This window comes from Marmota monax, unplaced genomic scaffold (assembly GCF_021218885.2).
Source record: "Marmota monax isolate L192 unplaced genomic scaffold, Marmota_monax_Labrador192_F-V1.1 WCK01_AAM20220418_F8-fsc00251, whole genome shotgun sequence".
NCBI lineage: Eukaryota > Metazoa > Chordata > Mammalia > Rodentia > Sciuridae > Marmota > Marmota monax.
Window position 1 is genome coordinate 850,593 of NW_026694546.1, and position 20,634 is coordinate 871,226.

At 40.8% G+C, this 20,634-nt stretch overlaps 1 protein-coding gene across 1 annotated transcript; it reads left to right on the forward strand.

Moving 5' to 3' along the window:
• Positions 1–3,847: 3,847 nt before the first annotated feature.
• Positions 3,848–7,609, forward strand: LOC124076644 (uncharacterized protein C12orf71 homolog). Its single transcript, XM_046420699.1, has 4 exons — positions 3,848–3,853; positions 5,118–5,191; positions 6,245–6,980; positions 7,403–7,609. The coding sequence occupies exons 1-4, from the start codon at positions 3,848–3,850 to the stop codon at positions 7,607–7,609; spliced, it is 1,023 nt and encodes a 340-aa protein (XP_046276655.1).
• Positions 7,610–20,634: the final 13,025 nt, after the last annotated feature.

Genomic DNA, 20,634 nt, shown 5'->3' on the forward strand with positions numbered 1-20,634 from the left:
CTGTACAAAGCCCTCTGAGCAGGGACCAGGAACTTCCACTCCTCCTGGGAGAATTCTATGGCCACATCCCTGAATGTCAGCGGACCCAGCCTCGCGACGACCGGATCCACTTCCAGGTCTCCTCGTGGACCCAGAAGTCATATTTAAATGTACTTTCCCACGAGGGGCCTGCAGTGTGTGACGAGAACTCAGTCTTCCCTTACCTTTCATGACCTGACAATAATGAGATATTTTGTCACATGTCCCACAGTTGGAGTTGTCTGTCACTTTACCATAACTGCAGTAAGGTGATGCATATGGGCAAGAATCCACAGAGGCTTTGTTGAGCATTCTGTGCATCCTATCACACGTTCAGAATGCCTCTTTTTATACTTTTAAATTACATTATAATTTAAAAAAAAAATGGAAGCTAGGTGCTGTGATGTGTCCTGTAATCCCAACTACTCTGGTGACTGAAGCAGAAGGATTAGAAGTTCAAAGTCAGCCTGAGCAACATAAAAAGACCCTGTCATAAAATAAAATAAAATAAAATAAAATAAAATAAAATATAAAATAAAATAAATAAATAAAATAAAATAAAATAAAATAAAATAATAAAATAAAATAGAATAAAATAAAATAAAATAAATGGGCTGTGAGTGTAAGTTAGTGATAGAGAGCTGTTTAGTGTGTACAAGGTTCTAGGTTTGATCCTTGGCACTGGAAAGGAAGGAAAAAAGGCAGAAAAGTAAGAAGGAAGAAAGGAAGGAAGGAAGGAAGGAAGGAAGGAAGGAAGGAAAGAAGGAAGGAAGGAGTCTAGTATGTGATCTGGAATCTCTAGAAAAAGAGAATGAGTAGGAGATTGTAGCCTGTGTGTTTTGGTGCCTGCCTGTGATCCCAGTGGCTCAGGAGGCTGAGGCAGGGCCAGCTCAGCTACTTAGCAAGGCCCTCCTAAGTAACTCAGCAAGACGACTGTCTCTAAATAAAATATATTTTTTTAAAAAAACTGTCTAGGGATGTGGCTTAGATGTTGATCACTGCTGGGTTCGATCCCTCTTACCAAGAAAAATAATAACGAATATGAAACAATATAGAAGATTCTACATATAAAGAGAGAAATTGTACAAGATATTGGCTCATGGTGTTATGGAGTCTGAGAAGTCCAGGAGCAGCCATCTGCCAGCTGGAGACCCAGGAGTGACAACAGTAGTGTTCTAGTCTGAGTCTGAAGGCTGGAGAAGCAGGAGGGCTGATGGGACAAGTCCAGTCCAAGTCCAGAGGCAGGGAGAACTGATGACCAAGCTCCAAGACAGTTGGGCAGAGCAGTCTTTTGTTTTATGCAGACCTCGAATGGATTTGGAAGAGGCCCACACACTGGGGCAGCCGAACTGCTTTACTGGGTCGACTGGGACAAACTTCTTTGTTTGTTTGTTTGTTCAGGTACTGGGTATTGAACCCAGAGGCACTACACTATGAGCAACACCTCCAGCCTTTTTCCTGTTTTATTTAGAGATAGTCTCACTGAGAAGCTTAGGGCCTTGCTAAGATGCCAAGGCTGGCTTTTAAATCACAATCCTCCTTCCTCAGCCTCCCAATCCACTGGGATTCCAGGCTTGTACCACCCTACCTGGCTTAGTGGAACAAATATTAATCCCATCCAGAAACATCCTCACTGACACACCCAGGATGATGCTTAACCAAAAAATATCTGGAAACCTGATAGTCCATCGAGTTGACACATTAAATCAACCATTATATTAGCTTAACTAATAAATGAGAAACTTCCTGTAGGTATTCAGGTTCCAAGACACATTGAGTCAAATGGATTTCCCAAAGTGTCCCATCTCTTAATGTCACTCTCATTACTGACTTTACATCTGAAGCATAGATCCACAACATATTATCATTTTTGATACCTGAAGAAGATTTGTTATAATCTTGCTTCATGAGAAGGCAGTTGATGCCATTTTAGAAAAAGAAACTGTCATCTAAAAGAGCTAGGCCAGCAAGTCTGATTAAGGCCCTAGAAAATAAGGAACACTGGAGGTATTGTGAAGAAGGACCCCAAGTCCCCTAATCTGTTAGGAGAGGTAAAAGGTCAGTTTTCATTTGGAAGTGACTGCACTCCTCAGCATGGCCAAGAAGGGGGATGTGTGTCATTGCTATTTCTCTGATGCTTTAGAAAAACAATGTAAATAAATTAAGAAACATATTAAACTACAAAGAATCAGCATTGTTTTTTTCTGGGGTAGGAAAGGGTGTGAGTGTCTGGGATATTCACTAGCTGAGTTGCACATTTCAAATGGGGACAAAAGTGTGTGTGCGTGTTCTCTTTTGTCAGCACAGAGCAACACAAAAATGCATTTCAGAGAAATGGTAAAAGTAAACAAAAGTGCAATTTTTTTTTTTTTTTTTTTTAGATTCTCGCTGTGTTGTTTTTTTTATTTCCAAGAGCTGGGTTTTATTTTTCCCTCTTAAGTAGCGTTACTTACATGCACTTCACATACCAAGGTCTGTACTGTACAGCTAAGTGGTTTCTTCTATATTCACATGGTTGTGAAACCATCACCCCGGTGTAACTCTAGAACATTTTCATCACCCTAGAAAGAACCTTTGGACACATTAGAGGGGATCTGCATTTCCCCAGAAGCTCCTCATCCTCTTTCTTTCTCTCTACATTTGCATATTCTGAATGTTTCCTATTACAGGAAGCAGATATGTGATCTCTTGTGACTGGCTTCTTTCACTGAGATCCTGTTTTCCAGGTTCACAGAGGTTGTGTCATGATTCAGTACTCCATTCCTTTTCATGATTGAGTAATGTTTTATTGTATAGATCTCCTATATATTGTTCACCCTTTCATCCACTGATGGACATTTGGGTTGATTCCACTTTGGGGCATTTATGAGTAACACTTCATTTAACATTCATGTCCAGGTTTCTGTGGAGACATAACTCTTCAATTCTCTAGGGAACAGGCATAGGAGGGATTTGCAATTTGAGATTGCAAAGATTTACTCTGATGTTTCCTTCCGAGTGTCCTGGGGCTGTCCTTATTTGGGTCTGTGGGTCACAGAGTTCAATCTTGCTCACGTGTGTGAAGCACTTCACCTTCATCGTTTGGCATGTCGGTGTCCAGCTGCCCAGGTAACAGTTATTAAAAGGATTGTTTTTTTTTTAATTTGCTTTTTTAGGTGTACATGAGAGGAGAGTGTATTTTGACATATTATCCATACATGGAGGATAACTTAGGGTCTCATTCGAGTGGTTGTACATGATGTGAGCTTCACTGGGGTGTATTCCTATATGAATGTAAAACCTTATGTCTGACTCATTCTACCTCCTTTCCTGTTCCCCTCTCCTCTCCCTTCCCTTGGTTGTCTCCTTTTGAAGGTTCCTTGGCTTCAGGATCACTCAACTTCAGTGGTCTAGGGTGGAAATCGTTCTTTCCTTCTCAAGGGTCTATATTCTGGTCAAAAAGCTCCATTTCATGGGTGACAGTACAATGTACAGCTCCACTTCCCCTGCACAGAAGGAGAGGTCGTGGTGAATTCTCTTCAAGGACACAGTGCTCTGGAAGGCAGGCTTAAAGTTTTCATCAAAAGCCAAAGCAGAGCATTTCAGATCTCCTTATGTCAAAGAGGAAGCTTAATACTTATTTCACGACTTCCCTTCCCCCCTACTCCAGATGTGGACCCCGTTGTTCAGGGCCAGCTCTATGGAACGCCTATTCCTATTGCTTGTCCCATGGAGCATCACGTTCTGCACAGGGGAGTTTCTACAGAGGAACAGCCTATGGGTTTGCCTGTGGACTGAGTCAGTTCTCCCACAGTCTTCCAGGAGGAAGTGGGTGCTCAGGTCCCTAGAGATGAGGGTGAGTGGAGATTAAGGGGTTGGGGCTCTGAAGGCAGACTGCCTCTGAATCCAGGTGCCTGGGGTTATGACTTGGGAATGTGAGCCAGTTACCTGACTGCGCATGTTTCATGTTCTTCTGTGAAGCAGGCAACCAATGAGACTTAGCTCATAGGCTTCTTTGAGCCTAAAAGGAGCTAACACCCAGAAAGGGGGCATGTGGTCATGAGCACAAGACCCTGCATATACTCAGGGAGGCCATGGTCACTCATGGCAGCTGGGGCAGCCTGGGACATTTTCCAGGCTGCATCTATTGAATAGTAGGTGTTTCTTGCCAACCCCAGCTCTGCCTATTCATTGCATCATGCCATCAAAACTCTGGAAGAGAGAACTTCTACAAACTTTGAGAAGAGAAACTAGATATTTAAGTCCAGTCAATAGTAAAAAATGGAACAGTTATGCACACTGTAAATACTATCTTATTGAATGGAAATAGAGACAAATATTTGGGAAAGCTCTTATGAAGTTGACAGAGCCCAATGAGTTGACGTTCTTTTAGGTCCAATAGCTATTTCTTAGCTTTGATTACTATTCCGTAAAGTGTGTGTATGTGTGTGTGCATGTGTGTGTGTGTGTGTGCCACACATGTGTATTTTCCTCAGGTGTTCTTAAACCCATGTCTCTCTCTTTTTTTTTTTGACAAATACATAAGGGGCCATGAAATTTCCACCAAGATTTCAAAGAAAGACCTGGAAGCCAGGCAAAATGTTGCTGGATCAAAGTCCCTGTAGGCGCCCCTGAGAGACCAATGCATGAAGTTGTAGGTAAAGTGAAGCTGTGATGGAGACCCCAGATGAGCAGTTAGTGACAACTGAAACCTAATGAATTTATCCTAGTTTGAATGAACTTTGTGGTTAGAAATGGTAGGTGGTAGGACATGCTTGGAGGAGGTGAGCCATAGTGAGTTGGTCCTGGAGGTGTTCTTCCTGTGGCCCTTTCCTGTCTCAGTTTTCTGACCCCCATCTGTTGATACATTTCCTCCACTGGGCCCTCCCCCCATGATGGGCTGGTGCACTAAGGACCCAGAGCAAGGGAGCCAGTGATCTATGACTTCTGCAATGTGAGGTTACAAAATACTTTCCTGGCTGTCAATTGTTCTTGTCATATACTTTGGTCACAATGAAAGAAACAAATGACTAAAGCAAGGGGATGTGTCCTGTGGTATTCTATCCCCATTTGTCCTTCCACACTTGTGACTCTCCTGTGTTCCTCTGTTGCCATGGCAGCCAAGGTTCTCAGAACAAAGGATTCTGACCTTTGAACTTCTCAGTTACTGGATTCAGTACCTGAAGGACTTCAGGTAGCCTGGGTCTGCCTCAGGAGTTGGCAGCATCTGTTTTTCGCAAGAAGTCACTAGAGCCAGTTTTGACAGAGTCTACAGGTACATGAATGTGTGTGTGCGAGAACAGAAGATAGAAATAGAGATAGACAGAGAGACAGATAGATAGATAGATAGAGAGAGAGATATCTCAAGGGGAAGCCAATGTTTGTTTTCTCTTCCCCAATGACTTGCTGAAGCATCACGGGAAATGCTGGACTAAAGATACCATCCGATGATGTCAGGATGGGCATTTAATTAGATGTATTCTTTCTAGAAATTAATTTAATATCAATTATCATAATTTTATAATATTTGTAATTTTTGAGTCAATGATCCTACCTATAGGACTATGTAAAGGAAGACAAAAATGTGTGGATAAGGGGGTTTAATATCATTAATAAGACCATTGTTAATGGTCTTAATTATCTAAGGTTCATTGATCACCTATGTTGATGATTGTTAACAGGTGATCACCAAAGAGAGTTAATGAGAAAGTGCTGAAGGATCACAGAATAGCCATATATTTGTTTCCTGTAGGGTGTACCACAAAATTTAATAATCTCAGTTTCTTTGATGTGACATCCACATATGTGCACACGAGTACAATCCATACATGTATGTAGATAAGAGGGAAATAAGACTATAAAGGAATGCACCAAACTCTTTCCCTGAGGATTGTCATTCCCCTTGGATGGTGGGATATGGGTATTTCTTTACATCTTTGACTTTCCTGTAGCTTTCAAATTTATACAACTCTCTTTTATGGCAGGCAGTTCTTTCAACTGTAGTGATAAGACAAAGCATGAGAGGTATCAGGTGGAGATGCTCAGGGCAGAGGGTCATTACTCAATAAAATGAGTTTTCCAAGAGAAAGAACTGCTCTTGGGCCCTTGACTGGAGAGTGCAAATACAGGATGCACTTCTGCCTGAGTGGGATAGCTGGGAATGGATGAAGGAATGGGCATCATTTGGAAAAGTACATGAGTCACTTCCCCCTATCATGAATTAATATTTTTCTTTTGAAATTTCCAGAGTCCAGGGAGACTGGGCTTTTGAGCCCTTGGTCCCTATGGACGACTCATCATCTGGCAGCAGCTGCCCTGACATGGAGCACTGTATTTCGGAATCCAAATCTTACCAGAGCCTGTCTATAGGCTATTTCCCCGCCGAGGACAATGTTGCCAGTGAGGGTATCACACCCTGTGAAGATGTGACCTCTGAGGATCCTCCCTCCCTCCCTCCTGACGAAGGGCCATGGGGAACCAACGGTGTAACGGGACCCATGGGGAGAAGAAATGAAATTCAGGAGAAGCCAGAGGAGCCTGGTGAAGAAGACATGGATGAGCCCATGAATGGCGATGTGTGCAGCCTCTTCGACTACTCACAAATGAAATGGGCTGAATGGGAGGAAGATGATGAGGAGAGTATGTACAATTGGCAAGAGGAGACAAGATGCCAGAGCGTCTTGGAACTGATTTATTTCTTGAGAGTTATTGCTGTATGTCTAGACAAGGATGAGGAAGATGACGACTCTCTGTTCGCCGATCCTCATCGGGAGGAGGATGTAGACGACTCTGTACCCCCTGAGTCTCCTCAGGAGGAGGAGAATGTCCAGCCATCCAGCAGTGTCTCTTCCCATATGGATCAGGTCAGTCCTGAAGAGCAGGAGGCTTGTCAGGACTTGCCCAAGTATCAACCAGCAGAAAATGGAGACACCAAGCAGAGCCCAGAAATGCCTCCTGGGCTTGAGGAGGATGAAATTGTTGAGGTGAGCACAGAGCTGCCCCCCTGCAGAGGAAGGGACAGGCCCAGTGGGGGTGCCAGGTGGGACAGCATGGAGTCCTTGTACCTGCTGTGAAGCAGAGGAGGACCCCAGTGTCTGAGCAGTTGAGCAATGGGAGAAGGTCCACAGCCAGGAAAGGGGTCAGGGAAGAGGTGTTGGGGAAATGCCAGGGAGCACTGAGAGAGAGAGAGAGAGAGAGAGAGAGAGAGAGAGAGAGAGAGAAGCAGAGAAGCACTGTACAGACCAGTGTGTGTGCCTGTGTGTGGCTTTAGTGTGAGTCCTGAAACTTTGCATTGACAGTTGGCTCATTTTGGTAAAAAAGTAAATTGGAAATCCATAAATGAGTAATATTGGCCCCATTGCAGCTGACCCTGAATGTCTCTAACTCCTCCTCTTTGTCTTGGCAGATGGAAAGCCAGGAGCCTGGCACAGCAAAGAGCTCCCTAGGGTCATCAGAGCAGTCAGAGGAGGGGGACCTGCCTTCAGACAAGGAAGGCACTTCCTGTGTGAATTTCCGGCGCTTCTTTCACTGGCTCAGGAAGAGAGTGGTGTCCTCCCTGCCAGGGAGAAAGCGCCGTGAGAAGGCCAAGAAGGTCTCATCCTGCTGGCGCTAAAGAGAAGACATTTGGTTGGAGGCCACAGGCTCCAACCTCAAGAATCCCTCTAGTTAAGAACCCTATGCACCCAGAATTTTAATTGATTCCCCAGCCTGTGTTGTAGAGTTAGCATGGTTTTGTGTTTTCCTAATAAAGTTCTTGTTTTCCATGTCTTCCTCCTCTTCCATCATAACATCTGGGCCCAGGTTGAAAGTAGGTATGTTGACCAGAAGACTGAGGTTGACTCTGAGGACATCACAGGGAGTATTCTGCCTCCTAAACAAAGGCCTTCATTTCTCTCTCCCTAGGCCCCTTCTTACTGTATTTCTCCCCCTAGTTTGTCTATTATTTCATGCATTTTAACATGTTTTATCATTAACTCCTATCTGCAGTGTCAGAGAAGACAGGACCCCTGTGACTCTCAAGTGGCAGAATGGTTTGGGGGGAACTTCTGGGTCTGGAGTGAGTGGCAGGGGGTAGTGAGTCACTGGGAAGGCCATGTCAGTCAGTAGTGTTAGACAGAGAGCTGTTCTGATGACCCTGGGGACCTGGTGGTTCTAGCATGTTATTCTAAAATGTCCTGGCATGGTGGCTGGTTCTAGCAAGTCGGCTGGCATTAGGGGCAAAGTGGCAGGGGAAGGTGGGGGCTGGGAATGCCACTTAAGCACACTGAGCCTGGCTGTCTTCATTCATAATTTGAGGGAAATTTTATTATAGAATGCACAGTGTTGTTCCCGAATCAATGAGATAAAACAAGCCCTTGATAAATACTGTAGCTTCTGATGGTGACCATGTTCCTGAAGATCTTCTCATCACAAGACATCAACAGATATCTAAGAGAGCCTCTTGGGGGTCAACTCTCATGGAGCTATTTCTAACACTGAAGCTATTTTACCAAAACTTAAAAAGTTTTCAGTAGATCTTAATTTAACCAAATCCTCTCAACCCATGTACTGTGCTCTCTGAATTTCCTCTTCGAGTGCCATTAAAATTGTCCCTACAGTTCTTCCTCTTTGAGGATGGCTGGACTCATCCTTCTTGCTGATTCTTCCTATGTTTCCAGCTTATCTCCAGGGTCACCATCCTCCTCCTCACTCATCCACAGGCTCAGTCAAACGTGTTTCTCCTCCTCCTTTTACTATCACCCTGTGTGACTTCCATTGTCCCCATGTTGAGAATCCTGTGTTTAGTCTTAGAGTCTTCCTTTCCTTAGTTTCAACCTTCTCCTTAGTTTCAACCTCCCTTCCACAGAAATTGAGCACACACACTTCTCACTAGTTTAAGATATCAAAAAGAGATGTTTGGATTTTGGGGGACCCGTGACTCCTCATTCAAGAGTTAAAGACACGTACACCTATGACCATAAAGGATTGTCGGTGAGGTCATCTGTAGCAAGTATACGAAGTGTACTAAAGAAAGAATACTTCAGCCTGAGAAGGTTGAATGTGAAAGTTTTCATAAAAAGCAAAACATAGAATCCATTTAAGTTGGTATTTTTTCCCTGCTTTTATTGTTAAAATATATATATAAATTTTACCATTTAACCACTTCTTTTTGCATACAATTCAGATATATTGAGTATATTCCTCAGAGTAAAGCAATATATTAATATGAAAGAGCATTAAAACATGCCTAACAGAAACATCTAGATGAGAATGGTGCTTATGAGGGATGTGGGAGACAAATGGAACCGCAAAGGAGGAGGTCAGGGGCCTATGTTTTATCTATAATATATTTGTTTTTGGGGGGGTAGGTGATACTAAGATTTGAACTCAGGGGTACTCAATCACTGAGCCACATGCTCAGCCCTATTTTGTATTTTATTTAGAGACAGGATCTCACCGAGTTGCTTAGTGCCTCACTTTTGCTGTGGCTGGCTTTGAACTTGGGATCCTCCTGCCTCAGCCTTCTGAGCTGTTGGGATTATAGGTGTGCACCCTTGGCCTGGCTATAATATATTCTTTTTTTGTTTGTTTTTTAATTTTTATTCAGTGCTAAGGATCAAACCCAGTACCTCATACAAGCCAGGCAAGCCCTCTTCCCCTGCTCCAGTGATACAGATTCAGACCTATACATGGTATTATTGATAAAATATTCAAGGAAAGTAATAATAGGTATTGATATCAATTACCTTTTTTAAAGAATTTTATTTATTCTAATTTGTTATAAATGACAGCAGAAAGCATTTCAATTCATAGTACACATATGGAACGCAATTTTTCATGTATCTGATTGTATACAAAATGCAGTCACATTTATTTCTTCATACATGTACTTAGGGTAATGATATCCATCTCATTCCACCATCCTTCCTATCTCCATGCCCCCTTTCCTCCCCTCTCTTCCCTTTGCCCTGTCTGAAGTTCCTCTATTCCTCCCATGCTCCCCCCAACCCCCATTATATATCAGCATCCACATGTCAGAGAAAATATTTGTCCTTTGGCTTTTTGGGATTGATTTACTTCACTTAGCATAATATTCTCCAACACTGTTCATTTATCTGCAGATGCCATGATTTTATTCTCTTGTAATGCTGAGTAATATTCCATTGTGTATTTGTATACCACAGTTTCTTTATCCTTTCATCTACTGAAGGGCATCTGGGTTGGTTCCACAATTTAGCTATTGTGAATTTTTCTGCTATAAACATTGATGTGGCTGTGTCCCTGAAGTATGCTATTTTTAAATCCTTTGGTTAGCTAGGTCAAAAGCTAGTTCCATTCCAAGTTTTCCAAGGAATCTCCATATTGCTTTCCATATTGGTTGCACCAATATGATTTGCAGTCCCACCAGCAATGTAAGAGTGTGCCCTTTTCCCCACATCCTCGCCAACACTTATTATTGTTTGTATTCTTAATAGCTGCCATTCTGACTAGAGTAAGATGAAATCTTAGAGTAGTTTTGATTTGCATTTCTCTAATTGCTAAAGATGTTGAACATTTTTTTTCATATATTTGTTAATTGATTGTATATCATCTTCTGAGAAGTGTTTGTTCAGTTCCTTGGCCCATTTATTGTTTGGGTTATTTGTTTTCTTGGTGTTAAGATTTTTGAGTTATTTATATATTCTAGAGATTAGTGCTCTATCTGATGTGAGTGTGGTAAAAATTTGATCCCATTCTATAGGCATTCTATTCACCTCACCGATTGTTTCTTTTGCTGAGAGGAAGCTTTTGAGTTTGAAACCATCTCATTTGTTGATTCTTGATTTTATTTCTTGTGCTATAGGAGTCTTGTTAAGGTAGTCGGGGCCTAATCCAACATGATGAAGATTTGCACCTACATTTTTTTTTCTATTAGGCGTAGGGTCTCTGGTTTAATTTCTAGATTCTTGACCCATTTTGAGTTGAGTTTTGTGCATGGTAAGAGATAGGAGATTAATTTTATTTTGCTGCATGTGGATTTCCAGTTTTTCCAGCACCATTTGTTGAACAGGCTATCTTTTCTCCAATATATGTTTTTGGCACCTTTGTCTACTATAAGATAACTGTTATTATGTGAGTTTGTCCCTGTGTCCTCAATTCTGTACCATTGCCAATACAATGCTGTTTTTGTTACTGTAGCTCTGAATATAGTTCAAGGTCTAGTATAGTGATGTCTCCTACTTCTCTCTTCTTGCTAAGAATTGCTTTGGCCCTTCTGGGTCTCTTATTTTTCCAGATGAAATTCATGATGGTTTTTTCTATTTCTATTTTGATTGCGATGGTATTCAATCTGTACAGTGCTTTTGGTAGTATGGTCATTTTGACAATCTTAATTCTGCCTATCCAAGAACAAGTAAGGTCTTCTTTAATTTCTTTCTTTAGCATTCTGTAGTTTTCATTGTACAGGTGTTTCACTTCTTTTGTTAAGTTGATTCCCAAGTATTTTATTCTTTTTTGAGGCTATTGTAAATGAAATAGTTTTCCTTGTTTCCCTTTCAGAGGATTTGTCACTGATATACAGAAATGCCTTTGATTTATGGGTGTTGATTTTGTATTCTGGTACTTTGCTGAATTCACTTATTCATTCTAGAAGTTTTCTGGTGGAATTTTTTGCATCTTCTATGTATAGAATTATATTGTCAGCAAATAGTGCTAATTTGAGTTCTTCTATTCCTATCCATATCACTTTACTTTCTTTCATCTGTCTAATTGCTCTGGTCACTGTTTCAAGAACTATGTTAAATAGAAGTGGTGAAAGAGGGCATCCCTGTTTTGTTCTAGTTTTCAGAGGGAATGCTTTCAGTTTTTCTCCATTTAGAATGATGTTGGCCTGAGGCTTAACATAGATAATTTTTATAATGTTGATATATGTTCCTCTTATCATCCCTAGTTTTTCTAGTGTTTTCAACAGGAAGGGGTGCTGTATTTTGTCTAACGTTTTTTTTTTTTTTTTTTTTTTGTGCATCTATTGAGATGATCTTCTGATTCTTATGTTTAAGTCTATTGACATGATGAATTACATGTATTGATTTCCATATGTTGAACCAACCTTGCATCCCTGGGATGAGCCCCACACGATCGTGGTGCACTATCTTTTTGATATGTTTTTGTATTTGTTTTGCGAGAATTTTAGCATCTATGTTCATTGGTGATACTGGTCTGAAGTTTTCTTTCTTTCATGTGTCTTTGTCTGGTTTTGGAATCAGGGTGATATTGGCTTCATAGAATGAGTTTGGAATTGTTTCTTCTTTTTCTATTTCATGGAATAATTTGAGGAGTGGTATTAGTTCTTCTTGGAAGGTCTTGTTGAACTCAGCTCTGTATACATCTGGTCCTGGGCTTTTCTTGCTTGGTAGGCTTCTGATGGTGTCTTCTATTTCTTTGGTTGAAATTGATCTGTTTAATTTGTATATATCATCTTGATTCCATTTAGGCAAATCATATGACTCTAGAAATTTGTTGATGGCTTCAATATTTTGGATTTTGTTGAACTACAAAGTTTCAAAATAATTTCTAATTATCTTTTCTATTTCTATAATGTCTGTCCTGATATTTACTTTTTCATCATGGATGTTAGTAATTTGAGTTTTCTCTCTCCCTGTTTTTGTTAGCATGGCTAAGGATTTATCAACTTTATTTATTTTTTTAAAGAACCAACTTTTTGTCTTGTCAATTTTTAAAAATGTTTCTTTTGTTTCAGTTTCATTGATTTCAGTTCTGATTTTAATTATTTCCTGTCTTCTACTGCTATTGGTATTGATTTTTTTTGTTCTTTTTCTAGGGCTTTGAGATGTGGTGTTAGGTCATTTATTTGTTGACCTTTTCTTCTTTTAAGGAATGAACTCCATGCAATGAACTTTCCTCTTAGTACCACCTTCATAATGTCCCAGAGATTTTGATATGTTGTATCAGTATTCTCATTTACCTGTAAGAATTTTTAACCTCCTCTTTAATGTCTTCTGTAATCCATTGTCCATTCAAATAGCATAAAATTTAGTCTCCAGGTGTAGGAGTGGATTTTATTACTTATTTTATCATTGATTTCTAATTTCATTCCATTATGATCTGATAGAATGCAGGGTAGTATTTCTACTTTTTTATATTTGCTAAGAGTTGCTTTGTGGCATAGTATATGGTCTATTTTAGAGAAGGATCCATGTGCTACTGAGAAGAAAATGTATTCTCTCATTGAAGGAATGGAATAATCTATATATGTCAGTTAAGTCTAAGTTATTGATTGTATTACTGAGTTCTATAGTTTATTTTTTCAGCTTTTGTTTGGAAGATCTATCTAGTAGTGAAAGTCACCCAGTATTAGTGTGTTGTGGTCTATTTGACTCTTGAACTTGAAAAGAGTTTGTTTGATGAATACAGATGCTCCATTTTTGGGGCCATACATATTTATAACTGTTATGTCTTGTTGATATATGTCTCCTTATATCAAATAAAGTAGACTTCAAGTCAAAGTTAATGAAAATGGATAAAGAATGATAAATAATCTGAAATATCATTCTTTATCCATTTTCATTAACTTTGACTTGAAGTCTATTTGATACAAGGATGAAAATCCCTGATTGTTTCCATAGTCCATGTGAGTGGTATGTTTTTACCCAACCTTTTACCTTCGGTCTGTGGATGTCTCTTCCTATGAGATGAGTCTCTTGAAGGGAGCATATTGTTGAGTCTTTTTTTTTAATCCAATCTAACAGTCTATGTCTTTTGAATAATGATTTTAGGCTGTTAACATTCAGGGTTATTATTGAGACATGATTTGTATTCCCCGTCATTTTTGTTTTTTAACTTGACTTTGTTTCTCTTTTGATTGGTTTATCCTTTAGTGTAATACCTTCCTTTGCTGATTTTTATTGTTTTTTTTGTTTCCTCCTCATGACATATTTGCTTTCTAGTTGTAAATTATTTTAAGTTTTGTTTATCATGGAAGGATTTTATTTTTTCATTAAATCTAAAGCTTAATTTTGCTGGATATTAGATTCTTGGATGGCATCTATTTTCTTTCAGAACTTCGTATATGTTGTTCCAGGATCTTCTAGCTTTGAGGGTCTGGGCTGAGAAATCTGCAGAGATCCTCATTGGTTTCTCCCTTTATGTGATCTGATTCCTTTCTCTTGTGGCTTTTAATAACCTCTTATTATTCTGTATGTTAGGCTTTTTCATTATAATGTGTTTTGGTGTGGATCTGTTGTGATTTTGTACATTTGGCATCCTGTAAGCCTCTGGTATTTGATTTTCCAATGCATTCTTCATGTTTGGAAATTTTTCTGATATTATTTCATTAAATAGATTGTTCATTCATTTGGTTTGTAACTCTATGCCTTCCTCTATCCCAATAATTCTTAAATTTTGTCTTTTCATATTACTCCATAATTCCTGAATGTTCTGCTCATGTTTTCTTAGCATCTTCACTATGTGGTCAACTTTATTTTCAAGTTTATATATTTTGTCTTCATTGTCTGAGGTTCTGTCTTCCGAGTGGTCCAGTCTGTTGGTTATGCTTTCTATTGCATTTTTTATTTGGTTTATTGTTTCCTCCATTTTAAAGTTTTCTGTTTTTTTTTTCTTTTCAGAGTCTCTAATCTCCTATTGAAGTAATCCTTTGCTTCCTTTATTTTCTTAGGTAGCTCTTTATCAAAATGATTTTTTTGGGGGGGTGTCTGTATTTGTTCTCTTGTATCATCCTTTAATTCACAGAGCATTTTAATTATGTACATCCTGAACTCCTTCTCTGACATTTTTCCTGCCGTGCTGGCCATGAATTCTAATAATGTAGTATCTTGATTTGTTTGGGTCACTTTGTTCCCTTGTTTTTTCATGTTGTTTGTGTCTCCCGTCTAGCATTGCAGATCTGAGGCATTAAAAATTTTACCCTATAGGCTTATCATGTCTCTGTGGGGTTTCAATACCTCTCCTTTAAGGAGGAGAGCAATAATATTAACATATCCCAATACAAACAATATACAGCCGTCAACCAAATAGGTCCTAGTAAGATGTTTATAGTTTTGTCACGATATATAGAAATGGTGAGTTCACTTATTATCTGTAATTTAAACAGTAGGTTTGCAAAAGGGTCTATAGTATCTGATGGTAGACAAAGAAAACTTGGGGGGTGGGTTCTCTCTTGGATTAGATATTAGGAATTGTGAAAGAAGTATCAAAAGAAGTTGGTGAGTAATAGGAGAAAAGAGAGAGAGTGATTTTGGGGAGACAAGTGGGAAGACTGTAGAGTACAACAAAGAAACAAACAGATATAAAAACTTAACAAAATAAAAAATGTAAAAATAGGAGATAAAAGAATGTTCAACACAACTGTAATATGCTATTCAGATATCCCATTCCTCAGTAGCCTAATCCATGAAAAGTACTTGGTTTCACAACTATTGGGGATGTGAGGGCAGGAGAAGAGATACAAAGAAAAGAAAAAAGAAAAAAATCTCAAGGGAAAATTAAAGAACTGTTTCTATTGGAGTTCAGTACCTTTCCTGCTGCCCTTCTCATCAAATAGGTGGGGTTGTCTGTTGTTTGCTGGTATCTCCACCCTCAGAATGGTGAAAGTTATTAGGGCGGGAGGGTTAGTTTTGGGGGCAGAACTCCTGGAGGTGGGGTATAGCACTTGCTAGTCCCCATTGTGAGACTGCACCCCAAGGATCTCATTTGAGGCCTGCTCATGTGATGTGGGTACCTGATCTTATCTCCTTATACTGCCTGTAGACCTCACAATTCCTGGCCTCTACTTTAGCCTCTAAACGCTATCTCATTAACCCCCTCCCTTTCTACTTCCCAATCAGGAACCATTCTGTCCTCTCCCTGAAGGTCTTGTGGGCTGCATTCTGCCACCTGATGTTTTGTATCAGGCAGGTCAGGACCAGTCTTTGTGAGCTACAGACTGGCCACATAGCTGCAAGCACTGTGTCAGGTTAGTGAGGGGGAGATGGGGAAGGAGGGGGAAGTTTGGGGACTACAGGTACCTTGATATTGCTTCTAGACCCCAGCTGGTGTCCCAAGCTGGGAGTTGCTCCAACTAAAGATGGCAACAAAGGTGTCTCAAGATGGAGGCAGCTGCTTGCAGAGATGGGGTGTCAGGTTGGGCCGGCCAATGTGTTCAGAGATGCAGCTCTGTGGTGAGCAGTGGTGGTTGATGGTTGTCTCCAGACCCTGTCCAATGTCCCCAGGTGCAGGTAACTGTATATATAGAGGTGACCCTGGGGAGCCCCACACTGGTAGATGGGGGCCTACACAGGAGCGGTGGCTGGGGGTCTCACCTGGATGCCAGGTAAGGCACAGCAACTGGGATTACTGCTTGATAGCTGCTGTCCAGTGTCCTCCAATAACTCACAGAGAAACAGTATTCCCACTGCTTGAATCCCAGGTCACAGAGCAACAAGGAATGCAGCCTCCTCTAGCCCGCCATCTTGGATCTCCAGCTGAGTGGTATTAAACCTTGTTAAGAAAACTCTCAGTCTCTTCCCCTCTTTTCCCTAATTTTTCCTCCACCAGTACTTTAAACAATTTTCTTTAAATTATATGCTCACATTCCTTCCTTCTCTTCCTCTTCTGCCTCTTTTTCTTCTCCTTCCTCTTCTTCTGTTTTATTTTTAAGTTTTAGGCATTAGTATAGACTCCTCCCCACTTTTTTTTTCTAACAATAGACATTTTACTGTAGAAGATAAGGTTTTTAGCTCTTTTTCTGGCCTCTACCTCCACCTTCCTCATCCCATCTCTCTTGCATGACTTATCTCTGGTCACTCGATACTACATAATGAACAGCCACAGCACCCCAATGGCATAAATTAAAAATCCTGATTTCTCTCTCAATTTCAGGGTTTCGATGAACTTGGTCAAGTGGCTCTATAGATCTAGACTAAGTTCCCCTGGTGTGTGGGAAGTGACCTGCCCTGGGTGATCTAGGCTGGATGCTGCTAGGCTGCTCCACATGTCCTTCACCCCCAACAGGCTACCTGTGGTCTGTTCTCATGGAGATGGTAGAGGAACCAGAGACAAAGCCCATTTAAAGCCTCTGCTAACCTCCTAATGGCCAAAGCCAGTCACATGATTGAGCCCAAGATCAGAGGCAAGTAAGGGTACTCTTAACTACGACGTCACAGGGCAAAGGACACGGGTGCAGAGAGGGTGAAGAATGGGGTCATCACTGCCAATCCTTCTCTCTGAACATACCTACTTAAAACTTGTGTCTGAATTTTTGTGAGTTCAATATGCTCTGTCTCTCTCTGTTTTGGAGTTAATCAATGTGTTTCTCTAGCTTTTTAAAAATATTTCAACTTTGCTCCTCAGATGTTGGATCAAAAATTTCAACAATTTTATCTTCCTGAACATACCTGGGGTGCTCCTGTCTGGATTGGTGGCCTTTATTCTGATAATGGTTGCCATCTTCAGCTTGATCTTCTCCACTCTCCTGGAAATTCCTTCTTTCCCGAGTGTAATCCTCTGCTTCCTAGATCTGTAACTTCTTTTGTCTTAGGTTAACCCTTTGTTTTAGAGGAACATGTCCTCTAATAGCTTCCTGAAGAGGAGTACATGGGAGACATATTTTTCTAGAACTGAAATCTTTGAAAAGGCTTTATTTTACCTTCTAACTTTATAGAGTTTAGAGAGATAAACCCTCCTAAAACTTCCTGAGACCAGCATTTCCCAACATATATTACTGTGTTCTGGAAATGTTAATATGTGTTACCCATAAGACTATTTTGAGGATAGGGCAGTTTGATAAGTGTTACATCAAAAACTGGTTTCTCTCCTAAGCGCTTCTCAGAGCTTTTAATGAGACTTCAAATATGCTCTGTGACTCCCTGTGAAGTGGGATGTATCATGTGATCTTTTCAACCTTTGCGTGATCATGGAACCTTTTATTTGTGTTGCGTCCTAAGGGAATAATATTCTTCAGAACAAACATTTGGAAATGGTGCAGAAGAATTTTGAACTTGGGTACCCTTGTGTAGGTACTACGAAGAGACTGATTCTACTCACCCCAACACCCTGTTCTTTAGCTCCTCCCCGGAAGCCTTTAAAAGGCTTTTAAATCCTTTTGCTTTCTCCTGGTAGTGAGTTTCAGAACAGAGATATGTTCACTTAGGAGGGTAATAGCAAACTAAAAGAGAGGGGATATGAGGGTGAGAGAGAAAGAGGAAGAAAAAGCAGAATGGAAGAATATAGCATTTAAAAACTGTGTAAAGTGAAGTATCTTAAATTGTCATAACCATAGTCCTTTCTGTAGTTTCTGGTATGGGATTCATTCCCCCATCAGTCTTCCTCTTTATCTTGAGAAGGGATGATGGCACATTTAAAAATAAACCTGTCAAAATCCTTTTGGGGAAACATCCTTTCCCATTCTCAATTCCGGTGGTCCTGGGAAGACTCCCCTCATCCTCTGTCTCTGAAATGGTCATGGGACCTAGTTCTGTCTCATGAGATTCAGCTATGGGGTTTGGGCGAGAACTTTTGAGAAGGGTCAGATCAGTTTTTTGCTTGGATTAGTAGATGTTTGGATGATGCTAGGCTAGGGCTGCCTGTGGTCTTTGCTGCCACTGTTTTAAGAGATTTTATCTGAAAATGGATTCTAAATCAACACAAAGGGAAGCAGGATCAAGTCATCAAAGTCATCAAAAATTTCTAGAGTTTTCCTTCAGAAACCCACATCAGCCTTGCCTTGTTTATCAATTTTCTTTGGACTTTTCAGTTTCTAAACAAATACATTCATTTTTTTTTTTATGTTTCAGTTCCTTTAAGTTGGATTTCTATCATTTTCAATGAAAAGAATCCAGATTAATAGAGTGACTTTGCCTCCCTTAGCAGCACAGCTACTAAGATAAAGTGGGAATGAAGATAGAGGTGTCTACTGCCCAGTTAGAACTCATCAGTTGCAAGTTTCCATTCCCACATAGTTCTTTTCTTTTTCCTCAGAAGAGACTATCCTAAAACATCACCATTTAATGAGACCTACTACAGAGAAAGGAAGAAATCCAGGCAACCCATATTCCACGACTCGGCATCTTAGACACCCAGATAAGAACTTAACACTGAGAAGAAAAATAGCCAAGTTGAGTGTCAGGGTGTCAAATGTGGGAGCTGAGCTCTAAATAGCATAATGATGTCTGTTCTAAAGACTATTGCAGAGGAAAAAATTTTCCATGTACAAATTCTGGAAAATTCTCTGAGATGTTGCCAGCAAAAGGGAGCAGAAACCCTATAGAGGAAGAAGGCAGGCCGTTCTTTGGTGCTGCATATTGGCTAAATGTCTGTGCTTGTGTGTTCCTGACCTGTTCTGAGCTCACCCATCTTTCTTTTTCCAATGGGGAGAAAGAAACTTAACCAGTGGCTTTTAAGTAGAAGCTCCTTGACTCTTGTAGTATGTTACAAAGTCAAAGAATCTTCACTGGGGAAGTGGGGTCTGGTTTGCCAGACATTCTCTCATAGACATTGGCATTTCTTTGCCTTGGTTAACAGTTCCAATGAGCACCAACATGTTTGTTTATTTTTGAAGATTAAAGATTAGGGGTGCCGCAGTCTGGCTGGGCACAAATCACGAGCCACTCAAGCAGGAACAAACTTTATTTCTGAACTCCCCCTGAACGCCACCCACGCGGCCCTTCCAGGGACTACACCAACCGGAACTCCCTCCACCGGAACTTCACCAACCAACGCGAACTCCTCAGGAATCCCTGCGAGAACTCCAAAGTATCGGTGCCCAAGGCGGACAGCAGGGGTCTATATACAACTGAATACACAGCTTAACATAACCATCATCATCTCAATGGCTCGCTGGCATCACCTCTCATCCACTCCCTTCTAGCAAAATGCCATGTGGCAGGCATTCCGACTGGACTCGGCTATGGCTCTCAGCATAGGGAAAAAATGGATTAGGTTGTAGATTAGACAACAGATCAACTACTACCAGAGTGTTTTCCTTACTACTTCCTCCACACATGTGGACATAAAATCACATGTGGACATGGATGAGTACTCATGTACTCATGCACACACACATATGCACACATAGTCACTTGTGCATCCACGTGTGTACTTACATATGGATGCTCCCTCAAGATCAGGGAAAGAGCTTCCAAGTTTCACACACATATTCATAGACGGTCTAACAATGTAGCCTGTAGTTCCTGCCTTGGTGGAAAGAGGTGGAGAGCAGGGAGTTGGAGTGGTTTATCCAGGTCTTCTCTGCAATCTCCCTCATTGTATGAAAACAATGGGCTTAGTGACTGGGGACAGAGCAGTGGAGCTTTGGTTTTGTCTCAGGAAGACAGCCTGCCTCTCCCTGGGGTGTTGTCTGCTGTGTTTGCTTCTGGTTCGTTTCCTGGAAAGGAATTGTTTACACCAAGACATCAAAAGGGAGGACAATGAGAGAGGAGGAGAGTGCGTATTTGTATGTATAGTGGAGTAAGTTCAAGTTTGCCTGGACTCTGGAAGAATTTGCAGGGTCAGCATTTGACACCATGAAGCAGCTCAGGCTGGTAGGAATGTCCTGAGTTCCTGGTCTCTTGGGTACATCTCCCCTGGGAGCAATGCGCTTCAGTACTCCCCCGTTCTCTGTGGAGCTCTGAGTTCCAACTCTGAATGGCCTCCCTGAGTGCATGC